At 50.7% G+C, this 25,859-nt stretch overlaps 1 protein-coding gene across 1 annotated transcript; it reads left to right on the plus strand.

The window, feature by feature from the left end:
* The first annotated feature begins 14,776 nt into the window (after window positions 1-14,776).
* On the plus strand, window positions 14,777-23,021 carry Lrfn3 (leucine rich repeat and fibronectin type III domain containing 3). Its single transcript, XM_069998657.1, has 3 exons — window positions 14,777-15,977; window positions 17,317-18,747; window positions 22,386-23,021. Exons 2-3 carry the CDS (start codon window positions 17,333-17,335, stop codon window positions 22,849-22,851), a joined length of 1,881 nt encoding a protein of 626 aa, XP_069854758.1. The 5' UTR covers window positions 14,777-15,977; window positions 17,317-17,332; the 3' UTR covers window positions 22,852-23,021.
* Window positions 23,022-25,859: the final 2,838 nt, after the last annotated feature.

A 25,859-nucleotide genomic window follows, 5' to 3' on the forward strand; every position in this document is an offset into this window, starting at 1 on the left:
CTGAGATGGGTGGTGGCAGGAGGAGGAGGGGACAGGCCTGGAGGAGGAGGGACAGACAGACACCATCAGAATCAGACCTGCGAGGCGCCCCATGGCTCACTCCTGTCATCCTAGCTACTCAGGAGGCTGAGATTTGATGATCGCGGTTCAAAACCAGCCCAAGCATGAAAGCCCATGAGACTCTCATCTCTAATACCAGAAGTGGCGCTGTGGCTCAAGTGGTAGAGTGCTAGCCTTGAGCACAAATAGGTTCAGGGACAAAGCCCAGGCCCTGAGTTTTAGAGTCAGGGGACCAGAAAAAAAATCAGATCCAGAGGGCCTAATGGCTAGAAAGGTTAGAGGTCAAATATATTAATGTTCCTAGCATGTGGTCTGCTATTCATCAGCTTGTTCAAAGAATCTGCTGTAATTATTGGTGTGTGTGTGTGTGTGTGTGTGTGTGTGTGTGTGTGTGTGTGTGTGTGTGTGTGTGTGTGTGTATACTAGGGTTTGAACTCAAAATCTTAAGCTCTCAGTTGGCTTTTTCTGCTCAAGGCTGGTGCTCTACCACCTGAGCCACAGCTTCACTGTTGGCTTTTTGCTGGTTCACTGGAAATAAGAGTCTCATGAACTTTCCTTCCCAGGCTGGCTTTGAACTGCAATCCTCAGATCACAGCTTCCAAGTAGCTAGGATGACAAGTGTGAGCCACCAGCGTGTTATAATAATCATCCTTCTGTAATCAAAAACTTTGTGATCTCCATGGCTCCTGAGGGAACCATCGGCTTGGGGCATCACTTGCCAGATGCTGCCCCAAATATTAAATCACATCATCCCCAAACCTTCATCTGAGGTAGATGCTCTTATTCCTAGTTAACAGAGAGGTAAAGATGCTTACCCAAGGTCACACAGCAAGTGAAGGTAGAAATGGAACCCAGACCACCCCCCCCTGAAAAAAAATAATTAAAAAAACACCAGATGTTTAATTCTTAGAAAGAAAGCAAGGAAGATGGAAGAGAAAATGGAGGAGAAGAGGGTGAGAGTTTAGCTTCACACAAGATCCCTCCTCCCCTGCAGAGAGGCCAGGGCAGTGTGGGTGACCCCTGGGCAGGGGTGGTATGGGCAGGGCAGGGCTGCCGGATGAGGAAGCAGCTGGGAGGGGACAAGGACGCCTCACCCCAATGGCTGCCAAGGCCCAGGCTGGAGAAGGAGGAACCTGAGGTTAGGGTGCAGGCGGAGAGCCAGCTGCAGGAAGTCCTTCCACCATCCGCCCCATCACAGCCCCCTCCCCCAGCCCCAGCTCCGGAGACAAAGGGGAAGTTGGATACTGGTCACAGGACAGCAGAAGTGGGTGTCAGCGGGGAAAGGGAGGGCTGTGAGGTCTGCAAGGAGCCTCAGAGCCAGGCTTCTCCTAACTTTAGGCAACATGAGAACCCAAGGTCCTGAGTTCAAGCCCCAGTATCTACTTCTGTGGGCCTCCAAGGCCTCTCCAGCAACCCAGAACAGAGCCTCTACCAGAGATGGCACTCAGGCCAGGACCTGACAGGTGTTCACAGGTACCAGGTAAGGCGAGTCTCATGGACTATCCTGCCTGGGCTGGCTTTGAACCTGTGACCTGCAGCTCTCTGGGCAGCTAGGATGACAGGTATGACTCACCAATTCCCATTAGAAGTGACATGTTTGACTTTTTGTTGTTGTTGTTGGTTGTGGAGGCTGAACTCTGGGCCTGGGCGCTGTCCCTCAGCTCTTCAGCTCAAGGCGAGCGCTCTACCACTTGAGCCACAGCACCACTTCTGGCTTTTTTCTTTTTTCTTATGTGGTGCTGAGGAATCGAACCCAGGGCCTCATGCATGCAAGGCAAGCGCTCTACCACTGAGCCACCTTCCCAGCCCATGTTTGGCTGCTTTTATAACTGATAAAACTGATGGTTGGGACCACAGAAGAAAGGCCTGAGCTATTCTTTGGTCCAATGCGTGCGTGCGCATGCGCGCATGTGCGTGTGCGTTGCGTGTGTGTGTGCATGCGTGTGTGTGTGTGTGTGTGTGTGTGTGTGTGTGTGCACGCACAGCCTTTGGATGAAGGAAAAGGATGAAAAGGAGGAACCTAGATTGTGCCAGGTTGGGCCCTCCACAGGAGACTTGCAAAATACCTCAGCCTCTCCCTGCCATAGGCCAAGAGCTGGGCAGGGGTGGGAGGCAGGGGGTAAGGTTGACAAAGCTGGCTCATAGTAGCTGTACCCACCAGCAACCTAAAGAAACTCTTTTAAAAAAGAAAGAAAATTGAAGAAAAAGAAAAAACTTCAGCCAGCCAAGTTTGGATCTCACGCTTGTAAGTAATCCTAACTACTAAGGAGGCTGAGATCTGGAGGATCAAGGTTTGAAGCCAGCCTTGGAAGGAAACTCTGTAAGACTCTTATCTCCAATTAACCAGCAAAAACAGCCAGAAGTGGAGGCCTGGCTCAAGAGGCAGAGCACCAGTCTTTAGAAAAACAAAACAAAACAAAATAAGGGGCTGGGAAGGTGGCTCAGTGGCAGAGTGCTTGCCTTGCATGCATGAGGCCCTGAGTTCAATTCCTCAGCACCACATAAGCAGAAAAAAAAAGCCGGAAGTGGTGCTGTGGCTCAAGTGGTAGAGCGCCAGCCTTGAGCTGAAGAACTGAGGGACAGCGCCCAGGCCCAGAGTTCAGGCCCCCCCCTAAAACAACAACAACAACAATAAAACAAAAAAACAAATGAGATCCTGAGGCTGTGAGTTCAAGCCCCACTCAAAGTAGACTCCCCCTCTAAAAGAAAAAAAAAATCAGACAAATAGCTGCTGGGGATGTAATTCAGAGATAAAATATACACCTAAGATGTGCAAGGCCCCCGGCTGAACTCTAGCACTGCAAAAACTAAAAGTGAAATAGATAGCAGATGAATAACCTAATTTTTAAAATGGCCATGGGATTTGGGAGCAGACACTATGCAAAAGAGACGCTAATGGTCGATAATAAGCATGTGAAGGTATTTTCAACACTATTAGTCATTAGGGAAATATAAGCCACAATGAAATACCACTACATTGCCACCATAGCCACTGAAATTAAAAGGCTGACCCCAGCCAGGCACAGGTGTTTCACACCTGTAATCCTAGCTACTCAGGAAGCTGAAACCAAGAAGATTGTGGTTTGAAGCGAGCCTGGGCAGGAAAGTCCGTACAACTCTTAACTCTTCAGTAACCATCAAAAAGCCAGAAGTAGAGTGTAGCGCAAGTGGTCAAGAGCCAGACTTGAGCAAAATAAGGTAAGCAAGACCCCAAGGCCCTGAGTTCAAGCCCCCAGTAGTTAGGATTACAAGAATGAGCTACCAGTACCTGCTTTTGGGGTTTCTTTAGTTAATAATAGCTAGTTGTTTTCCTTACTTAAGACACTCCATGAAGGGGGTCTGGTGGTCAGGGTAAAAATGGCTCTTATTTTTTTACCCCTCCCTGCTTCCTTGTCTTTTGCCATCTGACTTCATAATTATCCTCGCTAAAGAGAAGATTCAGCCGGGTGACACCTGTAATCCTAGCTACTCAGGAGGCTAAGCTCTGAGGTTCATGGTTCAAAGCCAGCCCAGGCAGGAAAGTCCATGAGACTCTGACCTCCAATGAACCATCAGAAAACCGGAAGTGATGGCTCAATGAGGTAGAGCACTAGCCTTGAGCAAAAGAGCTCAGGGACAGCACCCAGGCCCTGGCCCCCATGTCAGCAAGGAAAAAGAAAAGTTTCCCCACAATCAAGATGGCTTGGAGGGATTGAGAGAGCTATTCACCATGACTGGGAGGGAAATAGGAATGAACTTTCTAGAAAGGACTGGGCAGTCTGACTATTAACCCAAACTGCTGATCCAAGCATATGTTTCCAGGAAGTTAAACTCTGGAATTGATCCAGCAAGTAGGAAAACATTTCACTCCCAGGATCATCACGATAGCATTTTTTGAACACTAGCAAAGAAAATAAAAGTCCAAAAGGAAATTGGTAATTACCAAGCATGCTACCAGCATTTGAAAAGATCCGTGGCATGTTAATGGGTCCTTGAAGATAAAAGAGCTCTTAGCTAAATGAAATGGGAGGAAAGCGGGCGGTAATTAGGTTAGAGACGCTGATGGAACTTTCATTTACAGAGCTACAGCCCACAACAAAGAAGGAACTTTCTAGCTGAGTGCCTTTCCTCCTGTCTGTCATCCCAGCTACTCAGGAGGCTGAAATCTGAGGATTGAAGTTCAAAGGCAGGCAGAAAAGTATGAATGACTCTATTTTATTCTATTTTTTTTTTGTCAATTGTGGGGCTTGAACTCTGGGCCTGGGCGCTGTTCCTCAGCTCTTCAGCTCAAGTAGAGTACTCTACCACTTGAGTCACAATACCACTTCCAGTTTTCTGGTGTTTAGCACAGACTTTCCCACCCAGGCTGGCTTTGAACCACAATCCTCAGATCTCAGCCTCTTGAATAGCTAGGATTACAGGCGTGAGCCACCAGTGCCCAGCTTGTAAGACTTGTATCTCCTATGAACCACCAAAAAGCTGGAAGTGAAGGTGTGGCTCAAGTGGTAGGGTGCTAGCCTTGAGTGAAAAAGCTCAGGGTCAGCACCCAAGCTGAGTTCAAGCTCCAGTATTGGCACTTTAAGAAAAAAAAGGAAGGCTGGGAAGGTGGCTCAGTGGTAGAGTGAGGCCCTGGGTTTGATTCCTCAGCAGAAAAAGCTGGAAGTGGTGCTGTTGCTCCAGTGGTAGAGCGCTAGCCTTGAGCTGAAGAGCTGAGGAATAGTGCCCAGGCTCAGAGTTCAGGCCCCATGACAGAAGGAAAGAAAGAAAGAGAGAGAGAGAGAGAGAGAGAGAGAGAGAGAGAGAGAGAGAGAGAGAGAGAGAGAGAGAGAGAGAGAGAGAGAGAAGAAAGAAAGAAAGAAGGGAGGGAGGGAGGGAGGGAGGGAGAGAGGGAGAGAGGGAGGGAGGGAAGGGAAGGGAAGGGAAGGGTAGGGAAGGGTAGGGAAGGGTAGGGAAGGGAAGGAAAGAAAAAGAAGAAGGACATCAATGGCTCATGCCTGTAGTCCTAGCTACTCAGGAGGTGAAGATTTGAGGATTGTGGTTCAAAGCCAGCCTGGGCAGGAAAGTATGTGAGATTCTTATCTCCAATTAACTACTCAAAAAAAGCCAAAAGTGGCACTGAGGCTTAAGTGATGCAGTACTAGTCTTGAGTGAAAAGAAACTCAGGGACACTGCCCTAGGCACTGAGTTCAAGCCCAGAACAGGCCAAAAAAAGTGTGTGTGTGGGGGGGGGACCTTTTAAACCTTAATTTCTGGCTTGATTTAGTTAAGAAAGTTGTCTCCCTGAGCTATTGGCAAATTCCCACCATTCCTTGTATCTCATTCTTTTAGCCAAATCCAGTCCCAAGACTCACTCAGATTCTGAAGAAATGGAGTCTTCCATTTGTTTGTTTGGTTAGTTTTATTTTAATGGAAGTTGGTACTGGAATTTGAACTTAGCGCTTTATGCACAGGCCCTTTGAAAGCTCAAGGTGATTTTCTACTTGAATGCCTCTCCATGCACAGTCAAGTGTCCTATAGCCAGCGGCATGACCGGGGGCTGCCACACGGGGCAGCATTGGGCAGCACTGGAATGAAGACTCTACCCAGGACCAATACATTTAGGATGGAGACTTGTTTCTGAGTTTAGTGACAAGGATGAGCTTTAGTTTAATTTCTAGCCAGGCTTCAGCTGTTCACGCCTGTCATCCTAGCTGCTCAGGAAGCTGAGATCTGAGGGTTGCGGTTCAAAGCCAGCCTGGGCAGAAAAGTCCATGAAACGCTGATCTCCACTGAATCACTAAAAAGCTAGAAATGGAGCTGGGCCTTGGATGGAAAAAGCCAAGTGAGTTCAAGCACCAGGACTGGTGCGTGTGCATGTGCGCATGTACACACACACACGAAATTTCATTTCTATGAAGCAAAGACCCCAAGGAGAGTCTGTAGACCCTTCCTTCCTGAAGTTTGGTTGTTGTTGTTTTTTGGGGGGGAGGGGGAGATGGTGTGTGTGTGTGTGTGTGTGTGTGTGTGTGTGTGTGTGTGTGTGTGTGTGTGTAAAAGCCAAGGGCCCTCGCTTGGCTTTTTCTACTCACAGTTGGTGTTCTACCACTTGAGATACAACCCCAATCTGGCCTTTTGCTGGCTAAATGGAGAAAAGAATCTCCCAGACTTTTCTGCTTAGGCTGATTTCTGGCCAGATCTGTTTCCTGACTATCTAGGATTATAAGCATGAGCCATGGCACCAGGGTTGGCTGTGGTTTTGTGAACCATGAGGTAAGCGGATGAGCTTCAGAGCTAACATTGGATGTTACAATCCAGACAGCATTGTCCCTCCTGGATCCTCATTTGACAAGAGTTATAAAGGATATTTATTGGACAATCAGGGAAATTTGGAGAGAGGTTTGTTGTTTGAGACAAGGTTTCTCTATGTAGATCTTTGAACTTCCCATCTTCCTGCCTCAGCTTCAAGAGCAATATTAGGTTCTATTAAGGAATTATGGTTAGTGTTTAGATCGTTATATGTTTTTTAAGAATGCACTATTTTAGAGATACATATTTATGGATGAAATCATAGGATGTCTGGGATTTGTTTTAAACTAATTCAGGGAAAGGCAGAATAAATAAAACAAGATTGGTCATATGTTGGCACTAATTGAAGCTGGGTGATGGGTACTTGGAGGATCATTATGTAATTCTATTTTTGTGTATGGCTAAACAGCACCCTAAGAAGATTTTAAAGTAGGAAAGAGGATTTTCCTTTACTTTTTTTTTCTTCTTTCCAGATCTGAACTCCATGAACAGAATGGGCAGCTGCTGTTCTGATTCTGTCAGTCTCATTTTTGCTTGAATAATAAAGGAAAGCCTTGCAGGGCACTGGTGGCTCCTGCCTGTAACCCTAGCTACTCAGGAGGCTGAGATCTGAGGATCATGGTTCAAAGCTGGACTGGGCAGGAAAGTCCATGAGACTCTTATCTTCAATTAACCACCAGAAAAACCAGAAAGTGGCTCAAAATGGTATAGTGCTCACCTTGAACAAAAGAGCTCAGGAACAGTGCCCACGTCCCGAATTCAAGCTCCACAACCGACAAAATAAATAAATAAAAATTAAAAAAAAATAAGGGGTGGAATGTGGCTCAGTGGTAGAGTGCTCCCTTAGCATGCATGAAGCATGGGTTCGATTCCTCAGTACCACATACACAGAAAAAGCTGGAAGTGGCGCTGTGGCTCAAGTGGTAGAGTGCTAGCCTTGAGCAAAAGAAGGTCTGGGACAGTGCCCAGTACCTGAGGCAAGCCCCAGGACTGGCAATAAAATAAACAAACAAAGGGGAGCCATAGCCTCTCCTTATCCCTTCCCTGCAGGGGAAATGGCCACAGCTCCACTTGCGGCTTTTTCTGCTTCTGTGGTGCTGAGGAATCCAACCCAGGGCCTCATTCATTGCAAGACAAGCACTCTACCACTGAGCCACCTTTCCAGCCCCTTCCTTGCAGTTCTGACAAGCTGCAGACCCCAGACCCGAACACACCAGTCCCTGCCTGTACAGCTAAGAATCAGGAAACTAACAAGCCTCCTGCGCATGCGCAGCACCTCCCTCCTCCCAAAACTTATTTCCCCCCACCTTTACACACACACACACACACACACACACACACACACACACACACACACACACCACACACCACACACACTCTCTCTCTCTCCCTACTCGATGCATACTGAGAGGGGCAAAAGCCTTCTGCCTTCCAGACCAGAGCAAGGCGAGGCTAAGGGTGTTGCGTGGCCTTCTGGGAAATGCAGTTCTCTCATCAGGCTGAAGCCACCGCTTTCTCAGCCATTAAGAACTACATCCCCCACAAAGCACAGTAAAGGCCTCGGCTCTGCGGTGTGTTGCTGCCCCCAAGTGGCGGCGGAACGACTAGGCCATGGTTTGAGAATTGTGCAGTGAAGCGTGTGGGCGGGGTGGAATGGGGTGGGATGGGCTGGGTTTGCTAGGACCTCCGAGGGTGGCCTTGGATCTCCAGAAAGCTATTTCAGAGGTTGAGGCTTCCAGCCTGGGCCATCGAAGAGTAATGAAATTGGAGGAAGGCCCAATAGTGAGGATTAGATGAAATCAGGACAGTAGCTGTTGGCTGCCTAGTTATTACATCTAGCACTTCCTGGCTCCCAGGGCTTTATATGCATTAGCTCATTTAATCCTCTCAGCACTCATTTGAGTTATAATCAAACCCTTTCTTAGGAATGAAATTGAAACCCACAGAAGGGGACTAACACCTAAAGTCATTCCAGCTGGTCAATGGCCTAGGTGGGATTTGAACTTGGATTCTGCTTTCTTTCTTTCTTTCTTTCTTTCTTTTTTAAACTCTTAATATCACCCTTTAAAATGGTCTTGGGGTTGCAGTTAGCACATGAATCAACTCAAGGTGAACCTCTCTGAGTGGGTGATTATCAGTTGTCTGTTCCTTTTCAAATTAGTGATTTTGCCCTGCTCCTGGACAAAGTTTACAATCAACATAGGCTTATAATTAGTACATGAATCAGCTCATGTTTCTGTTCACAGGGATTAGATTTCTGATTAGCACTTGAGTCACCAGTGGTTTGTGTCAGGAGCTGGAGTCTAGGATTTTGGTTCCCAACAGAATCAGCACACGATTTTAGTCTGGCCTAAAGGGCCTATTCTTTCATGATCCAGAATGCTGAACTGAACCAGGCACCTATGAATCATGCCTGTCCTCCTAGCTACTCAGGGAAACAGAGATCTGAGGATTGAAGTTGGGAGCCAGTCTGGACAGGAAAATCTGTGAGACTTTTATCTACAAAAACAAAACAAAACAAAAAGCAACAACAATTACTACTACCAAAAAGCCTGAAGTGGAGCTGTGGGCTTAAGAGGTAGAACACCAGCCTTGAGGGGGAAAAAACCTCAGGGACAGTACCCATAGTATCTAGGCACTGAGTTCAAGCCCCAGGACTGGCATAAAAAGACAGACAGGTTACCAAATGAAGCCAGGTTCACTTGGCCCTCAAAGTGATCAAATTTGTGGTCAACGACTCTAATGGCATGAGCTCAGAGTAATTGAATGAGTGGTCAGGATGGTTCCATGAACTTCTTTCTGAAGCAGGATTTGATGTCGTAGATAAAAGGCCAACCCACACTTCTCCCGGGTCACAGAAGCGGTTGTGGCTAGTGCTAGGACCATAATAATTCATACTCCCTTTGTGTAGCTGTGGTTGGAAGGGAGCTGCCAGCCTAGGAATATATTCTCAGCCTCCTAGGAGACTAGATAATGATACAACTAGTTGTCTCTGATTTGAACAGAAGGGTTGGATGCCAGTGGCTCACACTTTGTAATCCTAGCTACTTGAGAGGCTGAGATCTGAGGATTGTGGTTCAAAGCCAGCCTGGGCAGAAAAATCTGTGAGACTCTAATCTCCAATTAACTACCAGAAAACTGGAAGTGCACTCAATGGGTGCAATGGAGCACAGAAAGAAAGTCAGTAGAGCCACTTCTGGAATTTATTTTTTATTTTTATTTTTGCCAGTCCTGGGGCTTGAAATCAGGGTCTGGGCACTGTCCCTGAACTTCTTTTGCTCAAGGCTACCACTCTACCATTTAACCACAGCACCACTTCTGGATTTTTCTGTTTTTGTGGTACTGAGGAATCGAACCGAGGGCTTCATGCATGCTAGACAAGCACTCTACCACTAAGCCACATTCCTGAACAACTTTTCTTTTCTTTTCTTTTTTTTGGGGGGGTCCGGTCGTGGGGCCTGAACTCTGGGCCTGGGCGCTGTCCCTCAGCTCTTCAGCTCAAGACTAGCGTTCTACCACTTGAGCCACAGAGCCACTTCTGGCTTTTTTTCATTTTGCTTATATGGTGCTGAGGAATCAAACCCAGGGCCTCAGGCATGCAAGGCAAGCACTCTACCACTAAGCCATCTTCCCAGCCCGAACAACTTTTCATAAGAAGAAAGTAAATCTCCATCCTACTCTCCCTATTTGATAGGCAGAGCTGATAATCCTGAGCCCCAGGAAACAACAGACTGACAATATTAATAAATCTGGTGTGTGAATCACCAGATGTAAGGTCAGCTGCCAACCAACTAGGACACCTGTGAGAAATAAAAGCCTGTTTGAAGTCCTTGAAATCCAGGGAGGGGGCATAGTTGTTACAGCAGCTGGCATTATGCTAATACGTGGATGTTGCTCTTTGGGCAGATGCTAACCAGAAGGCTGGAGCAGAGGTCTGTCTATGAAATGAGCCTCTAATCTCCAGTTGTGGCATGTGAGCTTTTACATGGCAGGTTTGTACAGTGTCCCAAAGCCTCTTTCATTGATAGTTTAAAAGTCTTAGCATCTCCAGGCACTAGTAGCTACTCAGGAGGCTGAGATCTGAGGATCAAGATTCAAAGCCAGCTGGGCAGGAATGTCCATTGGACTCTTATCTCCAGTTAACTACTGAAGTCTTAACGTGTTCCTTCCTTCCGTGTGTGTGTGTGTGTGTGTGTGTGTGTGTGTGTGTGTGTGTGTGTGTGTGTTTGTGACCTTGGGGCTTGAACTCAGGACCTGAGCACTGTCCCTGAGTTCTTTTGCTTAAGGCTAGTGCTCTACCACTTTGAGCCACAGTTCCACTTTTGCTTTTTCCTGGTGACTCATTAGAAAATAAGAGTTTCATGGACTTTCTTGCCCAGGCTGGCTTTGAACCATGACCCTCTGATCTCAGTTTCCTGAGTAGCTGGGATTATATGCAGGAGCCACTGATGTGGGCTGAGATTTTTGTTGTTAGTCTATCAGAGAGGTCTCAAACATTTACCTGGTTAAAGCTTAGACCTATATCTTCCTATATCTGTCTCCCAAGTAGATGAGGTTACAGGCATGCACTACCACATTTGGACTAAAGTGACCCCTTTTTTTTTTACTTCATTTATTTGGTACACCTGCATATATGTGTATGCATGGGCTTGCCTGTGTGCACATGGGATCCGCATCTCTGTGGGTGTTTGAAACGAGTCTTGTTTCTTGTACAGGGGTAGGGGGTACAAAGAGGAGCTGCATGGAAAGCATTGCTTCCATAGATATGATCACTCATGCCTGGTGCCATGTTTCAGAGGTGTGTCCCTGTCCCTGCCTACGAGTCCTCGTGCCCTTGTGTGCATGCCCGTGTGTGTGCAAAGGAGCCGTCTTCTTCTCCACAAGGCCTTCTCAGCTCTCAGACAGTTTGACCTCATTCTTTCTGTGGTTTCCATTGCTTCTGTCCTCCTCGCCAGATGTTGCAATTAAGCAAATGCAGCAATTAAGCTGAGTCCTACAGCTATCCCACCAGGACCCTTTCCAAGAGCTAATGAGGAGTTCTGGCATCTGCAGGGCCACATAGCACAGTCCAGGCACGCAGGGACCCCTGGCGGTACAGTGCTGAATGCAGGAAGCCTGGGCAAGTTACCCATGAGGAGCCTAGGGACCTTGGTGCACCTGCTCACCCCTCCTCTCCTTCAGGTCTCAGCATCTCTACTCCAGAAAGCTTCCCAAACTCAGGGCAGAGACTGTACCTGGGGAGGGTTTTTTTTTTTGGCCCTTTGCTGCCTCCATCAAAGTTGGGACCACCCTGGCTTTATTGTCACAGACCTGTTTTGCGTTTGATTCATTTTGTGCTGGATGGTATTGGGACTTAAACTCAGGACCTGGATGTTGGCCCTTAGCTTTTTCACTCAAGGCTGATGCTCTACCATTTGAACCACAACTCCACTTCTGGCTTTTTTGTTGCTGGTGGTGATGGTGGCTTTGGGGCTTGAACTCAGGACCTGGACACTGTCCCTGGGTATTTTTGCTCAAGACAAGCGCTTTACCACTTTGAGCCACAGCACCACTTCTGGTTTTCTGGTGGTTCATTGGAGAAAAGACTCACGGACATTATCTGCATGAGTTGGCTTTGAACCATGATTCTCAGATCTCAGCCTCCTGAGTAACTAGAATGACAAGCGTGAGCCACCAGTGCCTGGTTATCTACTTCTGGCTCTTTCCACTAGTTCATTGGAGATTAAGAGTCTCACAGACTTTGCTGCCTCAGCTGGCTTTGAACCGTGATTCTCGGATCTTGGCCTCCTGAGTAGCTAGGATGACAGATATGAGCTATCAGTGCCTGGGCTTAAAGTACTTACTTTCACTTGAGTCCATAAATTAACAAAAGGCAGGATAGAATCTAATCGTTCCTACCTCCATTTTGTATTGATGCCTCTGTGGCTACCACTGTGCAGCCATCTTGGAAGTCAGAAGACCCAAATCACCAGCCAAGTGTCAATCCTGAGACACTGGGCTGTCAGACCACCCGTGACTGGGACTGTTTTAACTCAGCAGGCCTCTGTCCCCAGTCCTTTGTCTATTTAAACCTACAGCTCATGTCTGTACCCTGAAGATGGCTGAAGATGTACTGAAGTGCTATCTTTCCATGGCTGCTATGGAATGAATCTCCTTTCTCTGCCCTTTACCATTCTTGTCCTCCCCATCCCCACCCCACAACCCTTTTTGTTTTTGCCAGTCCTGGGGCTTGGACTCAAGGCCTGGGCACTGTCCCTAAATCTCTTTTTGCTTAAGGCTAGCACTTTATCACTTGAACCACAGTGCCACTTCTGGTCTTTTCTGTGTATGTGGTACTGAGGAATCGGACCCAGGGCTTCATGCATGCTAGGCGAGCACGCTACCACTAAGCCACATTCCCAGTCCTAGCTGCAATTTTTCAATACACACAAGTGGGAAGAGCCTAAAGTTTATTCTGGAAGTTTCAGCAAAGCTAGGGAGATGCCAGAGTGATGCATGTCCCCACCCTCACCCCGAGGTGGGATTCCTGGGGGAAAGGGGGGCTCCAGGATCCCTAGCGTTAGAGGAATAGGGCCCTGCCCACACAGGCCACCCTTGCCAAGACTCCCAGAAGATTGTTGCTCCTCCAAGTTCTCAAGCCAGAGGTATAACCATCACCACGGTCCCGTGTGTGTGTGTGTGTGTGTGTGTGTGTGTGTGTGTGTGTGTGTGTGTGTTCTGATACTGGGACTTGATCTCAAGGCCTTGAGCTCTTGCTTGGCTTTTTCAGCTCAAAGCTGGTATTTTACAACTTAAGTCACACTTCCACTTGGGCTTTTTGGTGGTTAGCTGGGATAATAGTCTCTCTCCCAGACTTTCCTGCCCCAGGGCTGGCTTCAAAGGGAGCCTCTAGAGTAGCTAGGATTAGGCATGAGCTACTGGCCTGGCTTACCCCACCTCTTCTGAGACACACACACACACACACACACACACACACACACACACACACACACACACACATAAAATCATGGTCAGTTGTGGGGCTTGAACTCAGGGCCTAGGCCCTGTCCTTGAGCTCTTTTGCTCAAGGCTAGTGCTCTACCACCTTGTGCCACAGTATCACTTCCAGTTTCCTGGTGGTTCATTTGAGATTATAGTCGTGGACTTTCTTGCCCAGGCTGGCTTTGAACTGTGATCCTCAGATCTCAGCCTCCTGAGTAGCTAGGATGACAGGTGTGAGCCACCAGCACCCAGCTCTGATGATTCCTGTCTTAACACAATTCAAACCACAGTCTTAGGTGGACAGACAGTGGGGCTGTCAGGGGCGTGGATGGGGCAGGGTGGGGGTGGTAGACAAGAGCACACTGAGACCACCTGACTCATACCTATTTCCTCTCTTCCCTCCCCACCCTTGGACACCTGAGGTCTGTCCCTCATCCCACAGTGAACAGGGGCTTGGAGCCAATGTTTCCCCATGGCAGCCAGGGGAAAGGAATCCCTCTCACCTAAAAGGTCAGGCCTGTTGCTGGACAGGGCCCAGGTAGGAAGACTTCTCCTGTGGGCAGGATCCCCCCCCCCCAAGGAGGACAGGCTGAGATAAAAAGGCAAGAGACTGAGAAAAAAGGGAAAAAGGGACACCAAAGGCTCACACTTGTCATCCCACCTACTCAGGAGGCTGAGACCTGAGGATCGCTGTTCAAAGCCAGGCCAGACAGGAAAGTCCAATAAACTCTTATCTCCAATGGAGCACCAAAAAGCCAGAAGTGGAGCTGTGGTTCAAGTGGTAGAGCGCCCACCATGGGGGGGGGGAATCACAGGGACAAAGACCCAGGCCCTGAGTTGAAGCCCTAGGACTGGCAGGGAGGAGGTGGGGGGAAAGGGGGGGAGCTGGATGCAGAGTATTATTCGGAGTACCCCAAGTACCGTGTCTCCATGTGTGCCTCTGAGCCGCCCTGCCTGTGGTCTGGCTCAGAGGCTCTCTCTGTCTCTCTCTTCCGGTCTCTCTCTGCATCTCTGTCCCCATCTGTCTCTCGATCTAGGCCCACCTTTTTTCCTTTTCTTTTTTTTGTCTCTGTCTCTTTGTCTCAGTCTCTCTGGATCTGCAGGGATCCGGGCTCAGCCCAGTGGCAGGGCGATTGCAGGGGGGACCGGGGTGAGGAGTGGAGCCAGGGGCGCCGCCTTTCCGAGGGAAGGGGGTGGGTGGTGGGGGCGGCGGCCGCGGCCGCCTGCGCCTTTAAGCGCGGGCGCGCGCTCCGGAGCCGGCGCCTTTAAGCGCGGGCGCGCGCGCCGGCGCGGCGCGTGCGCGCACGCGCGTGGCCCAGGGTTCCCGGCGAGGAGGCCGCGGGAGCACCGGCACCCGGTCCGCCCGCCCCGGCTCCCCGCCCGCCCCGGCTTCCCCGCCCCGGCCCCGGCGGGGGAGGGGTCTCCGCGCGCGGCCCCTCCCCCTGCGCCCCCCCCCGCCCCGCCCGGCCCCACCTGCGCTGCGGTGCCCCCATCCCGCCCGCGTGTGCGTGTCTGATAGTCCGTCTGTCCATCCATCCATCCATCCATCCGTCCGTCCGTCCTTCCATCCGTCCATCCATCCATCCACCCGCGCCCAGGCCTCGCCCCACCCGGGCCTCGGCGCCCGCCGGCCCGTGTGCCCTCCCCTCTGCCCACCACCGCTTCGGATCCCCCCTCTCCTCCTTCCTGAGCTAGGCCCCTCCTCCGCCACGGCCAGGGAAGCCAGCCGCGTTGGGCCTTGCACCTCGACACCAGGGTCTTGCACCCCGAGATTGGATGAAGAGATCTGGACCAGCCTGAGAAGCCTGACCCGAGACCAGCCAAGCCACCCTGAGATCCTGCTGTTGGGACCCTCCCTCCCCACCAAGACCCGGACCCTGAACCCCAGTCAGTGTCTGGGGTTACAATCTCGACATCAGCCCATAGGACTCCCTCTACCCTGCCCCCTCCCCAAGATCTGGCAACCGAATTCCATCATTGACAGCATGGACCCCAAGATTTGGAGCTGGAACCCCAGGATTTGATGATACCTGAGTTGACCCCCTACCCAGATTTGGAGCTGAACTCTGAATTCTCAGCCTGGCTTGGCACCTTGGAATCTGGGACTTGCTTTCCAAATCTATACCCTGGAAACCCACTCTTTGGCAACTGAACCCTGAGATTTAGGCCTCAGATTCCAAGATCTGAATGCAGGATTTCCAAGGGGGCCTTCACCTAAATGTGGACCAGAGAAGTCCTAGCTGCAGACCCTAATCTACAGCTAGAGACCTCCACATTTTGATTGAGCACCCCAATATCTGAACGCAGAGTCCCAATTATCAAATCACAGGATTGGACTTGGGACTCATACCTTCAATTTCCCTTTTTTTGGTTTCTGGACATTGCAAGACTGAAGCTGGGGAGATTTGACCCTGAATAACCCAAACTAGGACCTGGCTATCTCAAACTGGACCCTTAGAGGATCCCACATTTGGAAGTCTGAGACCCTAAGTATCAGAATCTGGAGACTCCGTGACCACAGATTTTTTAAGCAAGACACCACACTCCCTCTGCAGAGGCTTTGGGGATGAGGAAGGGCGGTTCTGATGTCCCCGGCTGGCCACAGAGCCCTGACCTCTGACCCCCTCGGAGCTTGAGGACTCTGCTCCCCCCCGGGGTGGCTTCCAGCTCAGGTAAGGCCATTGTGAGACCTCCGTGGAGGTGGGGAGGGGTTGGGGAGGAGCTTTGCGGCTGGGGGTGGAGGTGAAGGTAAGATGAGGGCCAGGTTCTCTTTGGCACTCTTGGGGTTTCCCCTAGAAAAAGACACTCCCCAAGGGGCGTGCCTTTAGCCCTTGGGATAGGTGGCCGACTCGGCCATTCTCTGACCTCGTCAATCTCCCACTTCATGTCCTCTCCAGGTCTCTGACACCCTTTACTGCTTCTTGCCATCCATCCACTCAGTCATCTCTCTCGTCCACCCCTGTCCTCTGCTGCCCTTTTCCCACCTTCCCCTCCCTGCCGCCGTCTCTGTCCACATTCTCCTTCTTGGAACATCTTCCACCTTCCGTCTCTGTTGCCCTCCTTTCACCCCTGTCCACAGACATCTGACCGTCTCCAGCCTTTCCTCTCCTCTCGTTCATTGTTCTTCTGATCGCTTCTGCCGTCTCTCCTCCTCTCCACACCCTGTATCCTCCCCAGCTGTCCTGATCTCTCAGTCTTCTGATATTGTCTTTTCTCTTGACCAGATCTGGCCACCTCTTTTTTTTTTTCCTTTTGTTTTCAATACTGGGGCTTGAACTCAGGGCCTGGTCACTGTCCCCTAGCTTTTTTGCTTAAGGCTGGCACTCTACCACTTGAGCCACACCTCTTCTGGCTTTTTTTTTTTTCTTTTCTTTTTTTTGTGGCTCATCGGAGATAATCCCAGTCTGTGAACAGACTAGGCTGGCTTGGAATTGCAATCAACCAGATCTCAGCCTCCTGAGTAGCTAGGATGACAGGTGTGAGCCACCAGGGCCCACCCGGACAGCCCTTCTATTTTCTGCCCATCCGTGCCCATCTTTAGCTACTTCCCTTCCCATTTACTGGCTCATTCTGTTCCCTCTGGGACTTCATGACACATCTGAGTATTAGACTATCTTCTCTGAGCCAGGCACCAGTGGCTCACGCCTGTCATCCTAGCTACTCAGGAGGCTGAGATCTGAAGATCACAGCTCAAAGCCAGCCTGAGCAGCAAAGTCTGTGAGACTCATATCTCCAAATAACCACTCAAAAAGCCAGAAGTGGAGCTGTGGCTCAAGTGGGAGAACATTTGCCTTGAGAAGAAAAGCTCAGGGGTAGCGCCAAGGCCCTGAGTTCAAGCCCCAGGAACAGTACCAAAGCAAAATCCATATATGACCACCTCTCCTCTCCTGATTTCAGACAGGGCCTTCTGTCCTTAGCATCTTCTCACAGGGTCTCAGGCCACCCTAACCTTCTATGGGGCCTCCCTCTCTGGCCTCAACCAGCCCTAAACACCTTCCCTCTTCCCTGTAGGCCACCCCTGCCCGCGATGGCCGTCTTTCCATTGCTTCTTTGCCTGCTCCCGCTGGCCCCTGCCTCAGCTCCACCTCAGCCAGCCACATCCAGCCCGTGTCCCCGCCGCTGCCGTTGCCAGACCCAGTCGCTGCCCTTAAGCGTGCTGTGTCCAGGGGCAGGCCTCCTGTTCGTGCCTCCCACCCTGGATCGCCGGGCAGCCGAGCTGCGCCTAGCGGACAACTTCATCGCCTCAGTCCGGCGCCGAGATTTGGCCAACATGACGGGCCTGCTCCATCTGAGCCTGTCCCGAAACACCATCCGCCATGTGGCAGCCGGTGCCTTCGCCGATCTCCGGGCCCTGCGCGCTCTGCACTTAGATGGGAACCGGCTGACCTCGCTGGGCGAGGGGCAGCTGCGTGGCCTGGTTAACTTGCGCCACCTCATCCTGAGCAACAATCAGTTGGCAGCCCTGGCGGCTGGTGCCTTGGACGACTGCGCTGAGACGCTTGAGGATCTCGATCTTTCTTACAACAACCTGGAACAGCTACCTTGGGAGGCTTTGGGCCGCCTGGGCAACGTCAATACGTTGGGCCTCGATCATAATCTGTTGGCTTCTGTGCCTGCTGGAGCCTTTTCCCGCCTCCACAAGCTGGCCCGGCTGGACATGACCTCTAATCGTTTGACCACCATCCCGCCGGATCCTCTCTTCTCCCGTCTACCCTTGCTGGCCAGGCCCCGGGGTTCACCGGCCTCGGCCCTAGTGCTGGCCTTTGGTGGCAACCCTCTGCACTGCAATTGTGAGTTGGTGTGGCTGCGGCGCCTGGCCCGGGAGGACGATCTCGAAGCTTGTGCCTCGCCCCCGGCTCTGGGAGGCCGCTACTTCTGGGCAGTGGGAGAGGAAGAATTTGTATGTGAACCCCCCGTGGTGACCCACCGATCGCCCCCTCTGGCTGTACCCGCAGGCCGGCCAGCTGCCCTGCGCTGCCGGGCAGTTGGGGATCCAGAGCCCCGTGTACGATGGGTGTCACCCCAAGGCCGCTTGCTGGGCAACTCCAGCCGGGCCCGGGCCTTCCCTAATGGAACGCTGGAGCTGCTAGTCACCGAACCGGGCGATGGCGGTGTGTTCACCTGCATTGCTGCTAATGCGGCTGGTGAGGCCACAGCGGCTGTGGAGCTGACCGTGGGGCCCCCGCCACCCCCTCAGCTAGCCAATAGCACCAGCTGCGACCCCCCGCGGGACGGGGATCCTGATGCCCTCACCCCGCCGTCTGCCGCCTCTGCCTCGGCCAAGGTGGCCGACACCGTGCCGCCTACTGACCGCGGCGTCCAGGTGACTGAGCACGGGGCCACCGCCGCTCTAGTGCAGTGGCCGGATCAGAGGCCCATCCCGGGCATCCGCATGTATCAGATCCAGTACAACAGCTCGGCCGATGACATCCTTGTCTACAGGTGCGGAGGGCAGGGGTGGGGTGGGGTAGCTCGGAGGGGAAGTCAAGTAGCAAAGGGCTGGGGATACACCTGTGAACTCTCCAGACCCAAAGCACAGCTGAGAAAGGTCAGGGAGTGCCAAGGAAATCAAACCACACAGGTTAACAAACAAAATCAGGCAGGGCTGGGAACGTAGTTTAGTGGTAGAGTGCTTGCCTAATATTCATGAAGCCCTGGGTTCGAAAAATGGTACTGTGGCTCAAATGGTAGAGTGCTAGCCTTGAGCAGAAGCAGCTCAGGGACAATGCCCAAGCCCTGAGTTCAAGCCCTAAGACTGGCAAAAAAAATTAAAAAATGAACAGGCAAGCCAGGTGCTGGTGGCTCATCCTAGCTACTCAGAAGGCTGAGATATGAGGAACATGGTTCAAAGCCAAGCCCAGGCAGGAAAGTCCATGAGACTCTTATCTCCAATTAACCACTATAATACTGGAAGTGGAGCTGTGGCTCAAAGTGGTAGAGCACTATCCTTGAGCAAAAGAGCTTAGGGACAGTGCCCAGGCCCTGAGTTCAAGCCCCACAACCCCCTCCGCTCCAAAAAAAAAAAAAAAATCCAAGCCCTAAGTTCAAGCCCCAGGACCAGCACAGAAAAGAAAGAAATCAAAGTGATACTGTGGCACAAAGTGGTAGAACACTAGCCTTGAGCCCTGAGTTCAGGCTCCACAATTGACGAGAAAGAAAGAAAGAAAGAAAGAGAGAGGAGAGAGAGAGAGAGAGGAAGGAAGGAAAGGAAGGAAGGAAGAGAGGGAGGGAGGGAGGGAGGGAGGGAGAGAGAGAAGGGTAGCCAGAGGTGGGCAGAATGGATTAAAAATACTGGATAGCCAAGGTAAAAAGAAATCAAGATGTGTGCTGGTGGCTCACACCTGTAATCTTAGCTACTCAAGCACCTGAGATCTAGGGATCCCAGTTCAAAGCCAGCCCAGTCAGAAAAGTTGTGAAACTGTTTTATCTTCTATTGTTCACCAAAAAAAAACAGAAGTGGAGCTGTGGCTCAAGTAGCACAGTGCCAGCCTTGAGTGAAAAAGTTTAGCAGTAGTGCCCAGGCTCTGAATTCAAGCCCCAGGACCAGAACTAAAAATAAAATAGAAGTGAAATAGAAATAGAAAAAAGGGGCTGGGAAGGTAGCTCAATGGTAGAGTGCTTGCCTTGCATGCATGAGGCCCTGGGTTCGATTCCTCAGCACCACATAAGCAGAAAAAGCCCGAAGTGGTGCTGTGTCTCAAGTTGAAGAGCTAAGAGACAGCCCCAAGTCCATAGTTCAGGCCCCACAAGGAAGGAAGGAAGGGAGGGAAGGAGGGAGGGAGGGAGGGAGGGAGGGAGGGAGGGAAAATCCCAACAAACAGATTCTAAAACAAGTTAAATCTCCAGTGCACCAGAAGGAAATCTGGTGGGAGTAACAGGAAAAGTTAGGATAAATAGAAACCGGGCAACAAAGATAAAAAGGGAATTACATGACTGAGCTGGAAAGAAATAAGGTAACAGAGAGAAAGAAATCCTCAGTGGTGATTCAGATGGCAGAATTTGCTGGAGAAACAAGACTACAGAGATGATAATATTAAGGCAATGAGACAAGAGGGAAATACATTGGCAGGTTAGAGGGAAATCAGACTACTGGGAGAGGGGAATTGGGTGGTTAGATTAGAGAATTCGAGCTGTACACTAAAGGAGAATCAGCCTGCTGGACAAGGGAAATTAAAAGTCTGGAAAGGAGTCAAATGGGATCCAGAGGGAAATTGGGAGAAAGATTGGAAGTGAGATTACAAACTGCTTGGCCGAGGGTTAGGAATGTGGCTTAGTGGTAGAGTGCTTGCCTAGCATGCATGAAACCTGGGTTCGATTCCTCAGTACCACATACACAGAAAAAGCTGGAACTGACGCTGTGGTTCAAAAAAAACTGCTTGGAAGGGATGTGGGTAGAATAGGAGGAACGGAGACAAGGGCTAAGGGGGAGTCAGACAGGCCTACAGCAAAATTGGACAGAAAGAGTTGGACCTTGGTAGTATACCATGCAATCCCAGCTTCTCAGGAGGTGGAAGTAGGAGGATCACTGTTCTGAGCCAGCTTGGGCAAGAGCACAAAACACTGTTTCCAAAACAAGCTAGAAAGCTGGGTGCTGCAGAACCAGGTGCTGGTGCCTCGTGCCTGTCATCCTAGCTACTCAGGAGGCTGAGATCTGAGGATTGCAGTTCAAAGCCAGCTTATGCAGTAAAGTCTGTGAAACTCTTATCTCCAATAAACCACTCAGAAAACCAGAAGTGGTGCTGTGGCTCCAGTGGTAAAGTGCTTACCTTGAGCAAAAAAAGCTCAGGGGACACTACCCAAGCCAAGTTCAAGCCCTAGACTGGCAAAAATACAAAAAAAAAAAAAAAAAAAAAAATGGTGCTGGTGGCTCACAACTGCTAGCCTTGAGTGAAAGAGCTCAGGGACCCATTACCAAAAACATAAATAAAATTTAAAATTGAGGCTAGGCATCGAGGGCTCACACCTCTAATGCTAGCTACTTGGTAAGCTGAGATCTGGAGATTGTGGTTTGAAACCAGTCCGAGTAAGAAAGTCTGAGAGATTTATGAATCCAATGAATCACCAAAAAAGCCACAAGTAGAGATGTGGTAGAGGTGGTGCTCAAGTAGTAGAGCACCAGACGAGCAAAAAAGCTAAGGACAGGAGCCGGGCGCTGGTGGCTCACGCCTGTAATCCTAGCTACTCAGGAGGCTGAGATCTGAGAATCGCGGTTCAAAGCCAGCCCGGGCAGGAGAGACCGTGAGACTCTTATCTCCAATAAACCACCAGAAAACCGGAAGTGGCGCTGTAGCTCAAGTGGTAGAGCGCTCGCCTTGAGCTGAAGAGCTGAGGGACAGCGCTCAGGCCCAGAGTTCAAGGCCCATGACCAACAAAAAAAAAAAAAAAAAAAAAGCTAAGGACAGTGCTCAGACCCTGAGTTCAAGCCCCAGTATCAGCACACACACTAAAATGGGGGGGGGGGGGGGAGGCGGGGATAGGCAGTTGGGGACAAATAAATAAAACATGAGTGGAAGGACACAGGAAGTGTTACAGAGAAAGGAAGCATCTGAGCTGAGTGCTGGTGGCTCACGTCTGTAATCCTAGCTATTCAGGAGGCTGAAATCTGAGGATCAAGGTTCAAAGCCAGCCCAGGTAGGAAAGTCCATGAAATTCTTATCTCCAATAAGCCACTCAGAAAACCGGCTCAAAAAACCGACTCAGATAACCGGTGCTGTGGCTCAAGTGGTAGAGCACTATCCTTGAGCTGAAGAGCTGAGGGACAGCACCCAGGCCCAGAGTTCAAATCCCACAACCAACAAAATGGTAAAAAAGGAAGGAAGCATCTGGCCCACTGGAGTCTTTGGTAGCAAGCTGGGGCCGAAGAGAAGTTAGAGTTAGAGTGGAGTTAGCTCACAGACCTGAGGGGCATCTGTCAGGTGGCTGGAGGGGTGTCCAAACAAAGGAAATTGGGGAGCTGGCTGGTGGGCACTCAGTGGGCTGGCAGGAATCTGGGCCTGTGGGGTGTTGGGTGGGTAGGGGAGCAGAAGATGGGTGCTGGATACCTTGGAGATCTGACCCCTCCCCCCTTGCTTGTCTTCTAGGATGATCCCAGCAGACAGCCGCTCCTTTTTGCTGACTGACTTGGCATCAGGCCGGACCTATGATTTGTGTGTATTAGCAGTGTATGAGGATGGAGCCACCGGGCTGACGGCCACGCGGCCCGTGGGCTGTGCCCGCTTCTCCACTGAGCCTGCTCTACGGCCCTGCGGGGCCCCACATGCGCCTTTCTTGGGGGGCACCATGATCATCGCCTTGGGGGGCGTCATCGTGGCCTCTGTCCTGGTCTTCATCTTCGTGCTGCTCATGCGCTACAAGGTGCACGGGGGCCAGCCCCCTGGCAAAGCCAAGACCACCGCACCGGTCAGCAGTGTTTGCTCACAGACCAATGGCGCCCTAGGCCCCACGCCAGCAGTGCCCACTTCTGAGCCCACTGCACCCAGGGCCCACACGGTGGTCCAGCTGGATTGCGAGCCCTGGGGGTCCAGCCAGGAACCTGTGGGACCCTAGCTGGGCAGCCATCTCTGCTGGCTGGCTTTGGCCCCCACACGGACAGCAGGACTCGGATCCCACGAGGGACCTAGCCTCAGACTCACCAAAATTGCTCACGGTTTTTAAAAACTCAGATGGGGAGGGCTTCCGGGGCACCAGGGCACAACAAGAAAGTCCTATTTTTCTAAGCTTGGGCCTAGGCCTTGTCTCTTTCGTCTGTCGGGTTTGGAGAGTGGTACAGGGGTCTGGGGTCTGGGACTGGTTTCTCTGAGAAGAGACCACCCCTCAGTCTCTGGGGTGAAAGATAAAGATGGTCATCAGACTTTCCTAGTGTGGTCACCTGGGCATGTGCCGTGCTGGGCACCTCTGCAGTGACCCTGTGAGTGACAGTCAGGTCTTCAGATAGTGATACCCAGAGAGGACAGAGACACAGTCATGGGGGAAACCTCGGGGACTGTAGGGCAGGCCCAGTCAGGGAAGACTCCCTGGAAGAAGAAGAAGAGGAGCGACCTGGTTTAAGATAATTAGGCAAAGAGCAGAGAGCTGTTCCAGGTCCTGGAGAGGGGGTTGTTATGGTACAGATGAAGTGTGGGGTACAGGGGCAGCATCCTGGACCTCCAAGCTAAGGAGTTCAGACTCTGGCTATGGTGAATTCTCTGCAGGGAAAGGTGAGGGTCAGGTTTGGGCTGTTAGGAAGATCTCCTCTATGGCTGTTTGAGAATGTTGGATTAGAGGAGGAGACTGAAATTGAGAAGCCCTAGGAGAGGCCAGGGCTGCAGGAGTGGGGAAGATGCACTTGGAGCCGTGCAAGGCTGAGGGGAAGAAAGAAGGGAGCAGGTGACATATTCAGGAAGCTGGCTAGACCAGCTATGGAGTTGCAGGGCCAATGAGGGAGGGGCCCAGAGTGAAACTCACTGGGGTCCCAAGTCCCAACCACTGGGACTTGGAAGCAAAAACTCCTAGAATCCAGGTTCTGGTGGCTCATACCTGTCATCTAGCTATCCAGGAGGTTGAGATCTGAGGATCACAGTTCAAAGCCAGATGGGGTAAGAAAGTCCGTGAGACTCATCTCCAACAAATCACTAGAAAACCAGAAATGGAGCTATGGCCCAAAATGGTAGAGCACTAGCCTTGAGCAAAAAGAGCTCAGGGACAGCTACCAAAAAAAAAAAAAAAAAAAAAAAAGACATACAGAGCAGCACAAAAGGGGAAGGAGGAGGAAAGACACCAAGCAATTTAGACCCAGTAATTATGGTGCTACATAGTCTGAACAGTGTAATTTCCCCAGCAAGAATAGTAGTATAGTAGTCCACAGGGACAGAGTCACAGTCAGATAATTTGTGAGTAATAAAGTGTGGACAGGCAGCCAACTGTGGTAGCTCACACCTGTAATCCCAGTTACTCAGGAGGCAGAGATGGGAGGATCATTGTTTGAGCCCAACCCCTACCCACCCCCCCCCAAAAAAAAAAAGTGAAACTCTTTCCTCCCAAAAATTAAATCCTGAGCTGGGTGTGACAGCCATCAGCTGTAACCCCTGCTACTTGGGAGGCAAAGACAGGAGGCTCATGGCTCAAGGCAGGCCTGGGGAAAAAGCACAAGACCCTATCTGAAAAATACACCAAAGCCAAAAGGGTTGAAGATGTGGCTGAAGTGACAGAGCGCCTTGCCTAGTATATGCAAGGCCCTAAATTCAAACCTCAGTCCTAGACGGACCATGGACCCTGTGGCTCAAGCCTGGTTCAGACCCTTGTCTTGGAAATGTTAGAGATCCAGGAAAATGATCGGGAATCTTACAACTTTGAGCTTCTATGGTGTCAGATCCAACTGGCATTGAGAGAAAGGGAGGGGTACCTGGGGGCTGTCAGCACCCGGGGTTGATGCTGGGGTGAGGAGCAGAATGAAGAGTGCCCAAGGCCAGACTGGCTATTCTCACCATCCACACACATACCCCTTGTCCTGGTGGGATGTCAGATCCTAGATTCTGCCAGGTTTTATGGTGACTCGTGGCCTTGGAAATGTACAGTCAGAGACTCAGAGGTGTGGTCTGGCTCTCCAGCTCCTAGCAGCTTATATGGTTGGTACCTGTGGGTGGCTGAGCTCACGTGAGGTCGTCAGGGACTTGGGAAATGAGATCTAAGAAGTGGGAACTATCGAGGGAGCTACAACCTACCAATTGCTACTCATGCCTGTCATCCTAGCTGCTCAAGAGACTGAGATCTGAGGATCATGGTTCAAAACCAGGCCAGGCAGGAAAGTCTCTGAGACTCTCCAGTTAACCACCAGAAAACTGGTAGTGGAGCTGCTAACTTTGACCACAAAAGCTCAGGGATGGTGCCCAGGCCCTGAGTTCAAGAAACACACACATACACACATACACACACACACACACACACACACACACACACACAAGTGGGCATGCTCAAGAACAACCTTAAATGCTTGGGGACAAACATCTTTAAGTACAGGACCTTGATGAGGGTTTTCCCAATACAACAGGATGAATTTAAGAGTTTTCTTCATTTTGTTGTTGTTGTTGGTGGTCCTGGGGTTCAAACTCTGGGCCTGGGTGCTGTCCCTGAGCTCCTTTTTGCTCAAGGCTGGTGCTCTACCACTTGAGCCACAGCACCACTTCCAGCTTTTTTCTGTGCTTGAGTGAAGATAAGAGTCTCATGGACTTTCCTACCCAGGCTGGCTTTGAACTGCGATCCTCAGATCTCAGCCTCCTGAATAACTAGGATAACATGTGTGAGCTACCAGCGCATGGCAAGAGTTTTATTTGCATTTTGAGAATTTTCTCTGTGGAGGTGGGGGTGGGGAAGAGAAGAGGCCAGAAAGGCAGCTTACCGAATGTCAGGGGTAAGTACTTGAAAAATCTTTTCCTGTGAGAACTTGCGAACATAGGCTGCTGGAGGTGAATGCCAATGTGGCAAGAATTCAGGGTATAAAATGTGAGACTTCAAAGGATTTTCTTGTGGATCTCTTCTGGCTTCTACTCAGGAGAACCCCTGGGGTACACTTCACACTC

This window comes from Dipodomys merriami, unplaced genomic scaffold (assembly GCF_024711535.1).
Source record: "Dipodomys merriami isolate MVZ:Mamm:240054 unplaced genomic scaffold, mDipMer1.0.p SCAF_52, whole genome shotgun sequence".
Taxonomy (NCBI): Eukaryota; Metazoa; Chordata; class Mammalia; order Rodentia; family Heteromyidae; genus Dipodomys; species Dipodomys merriami.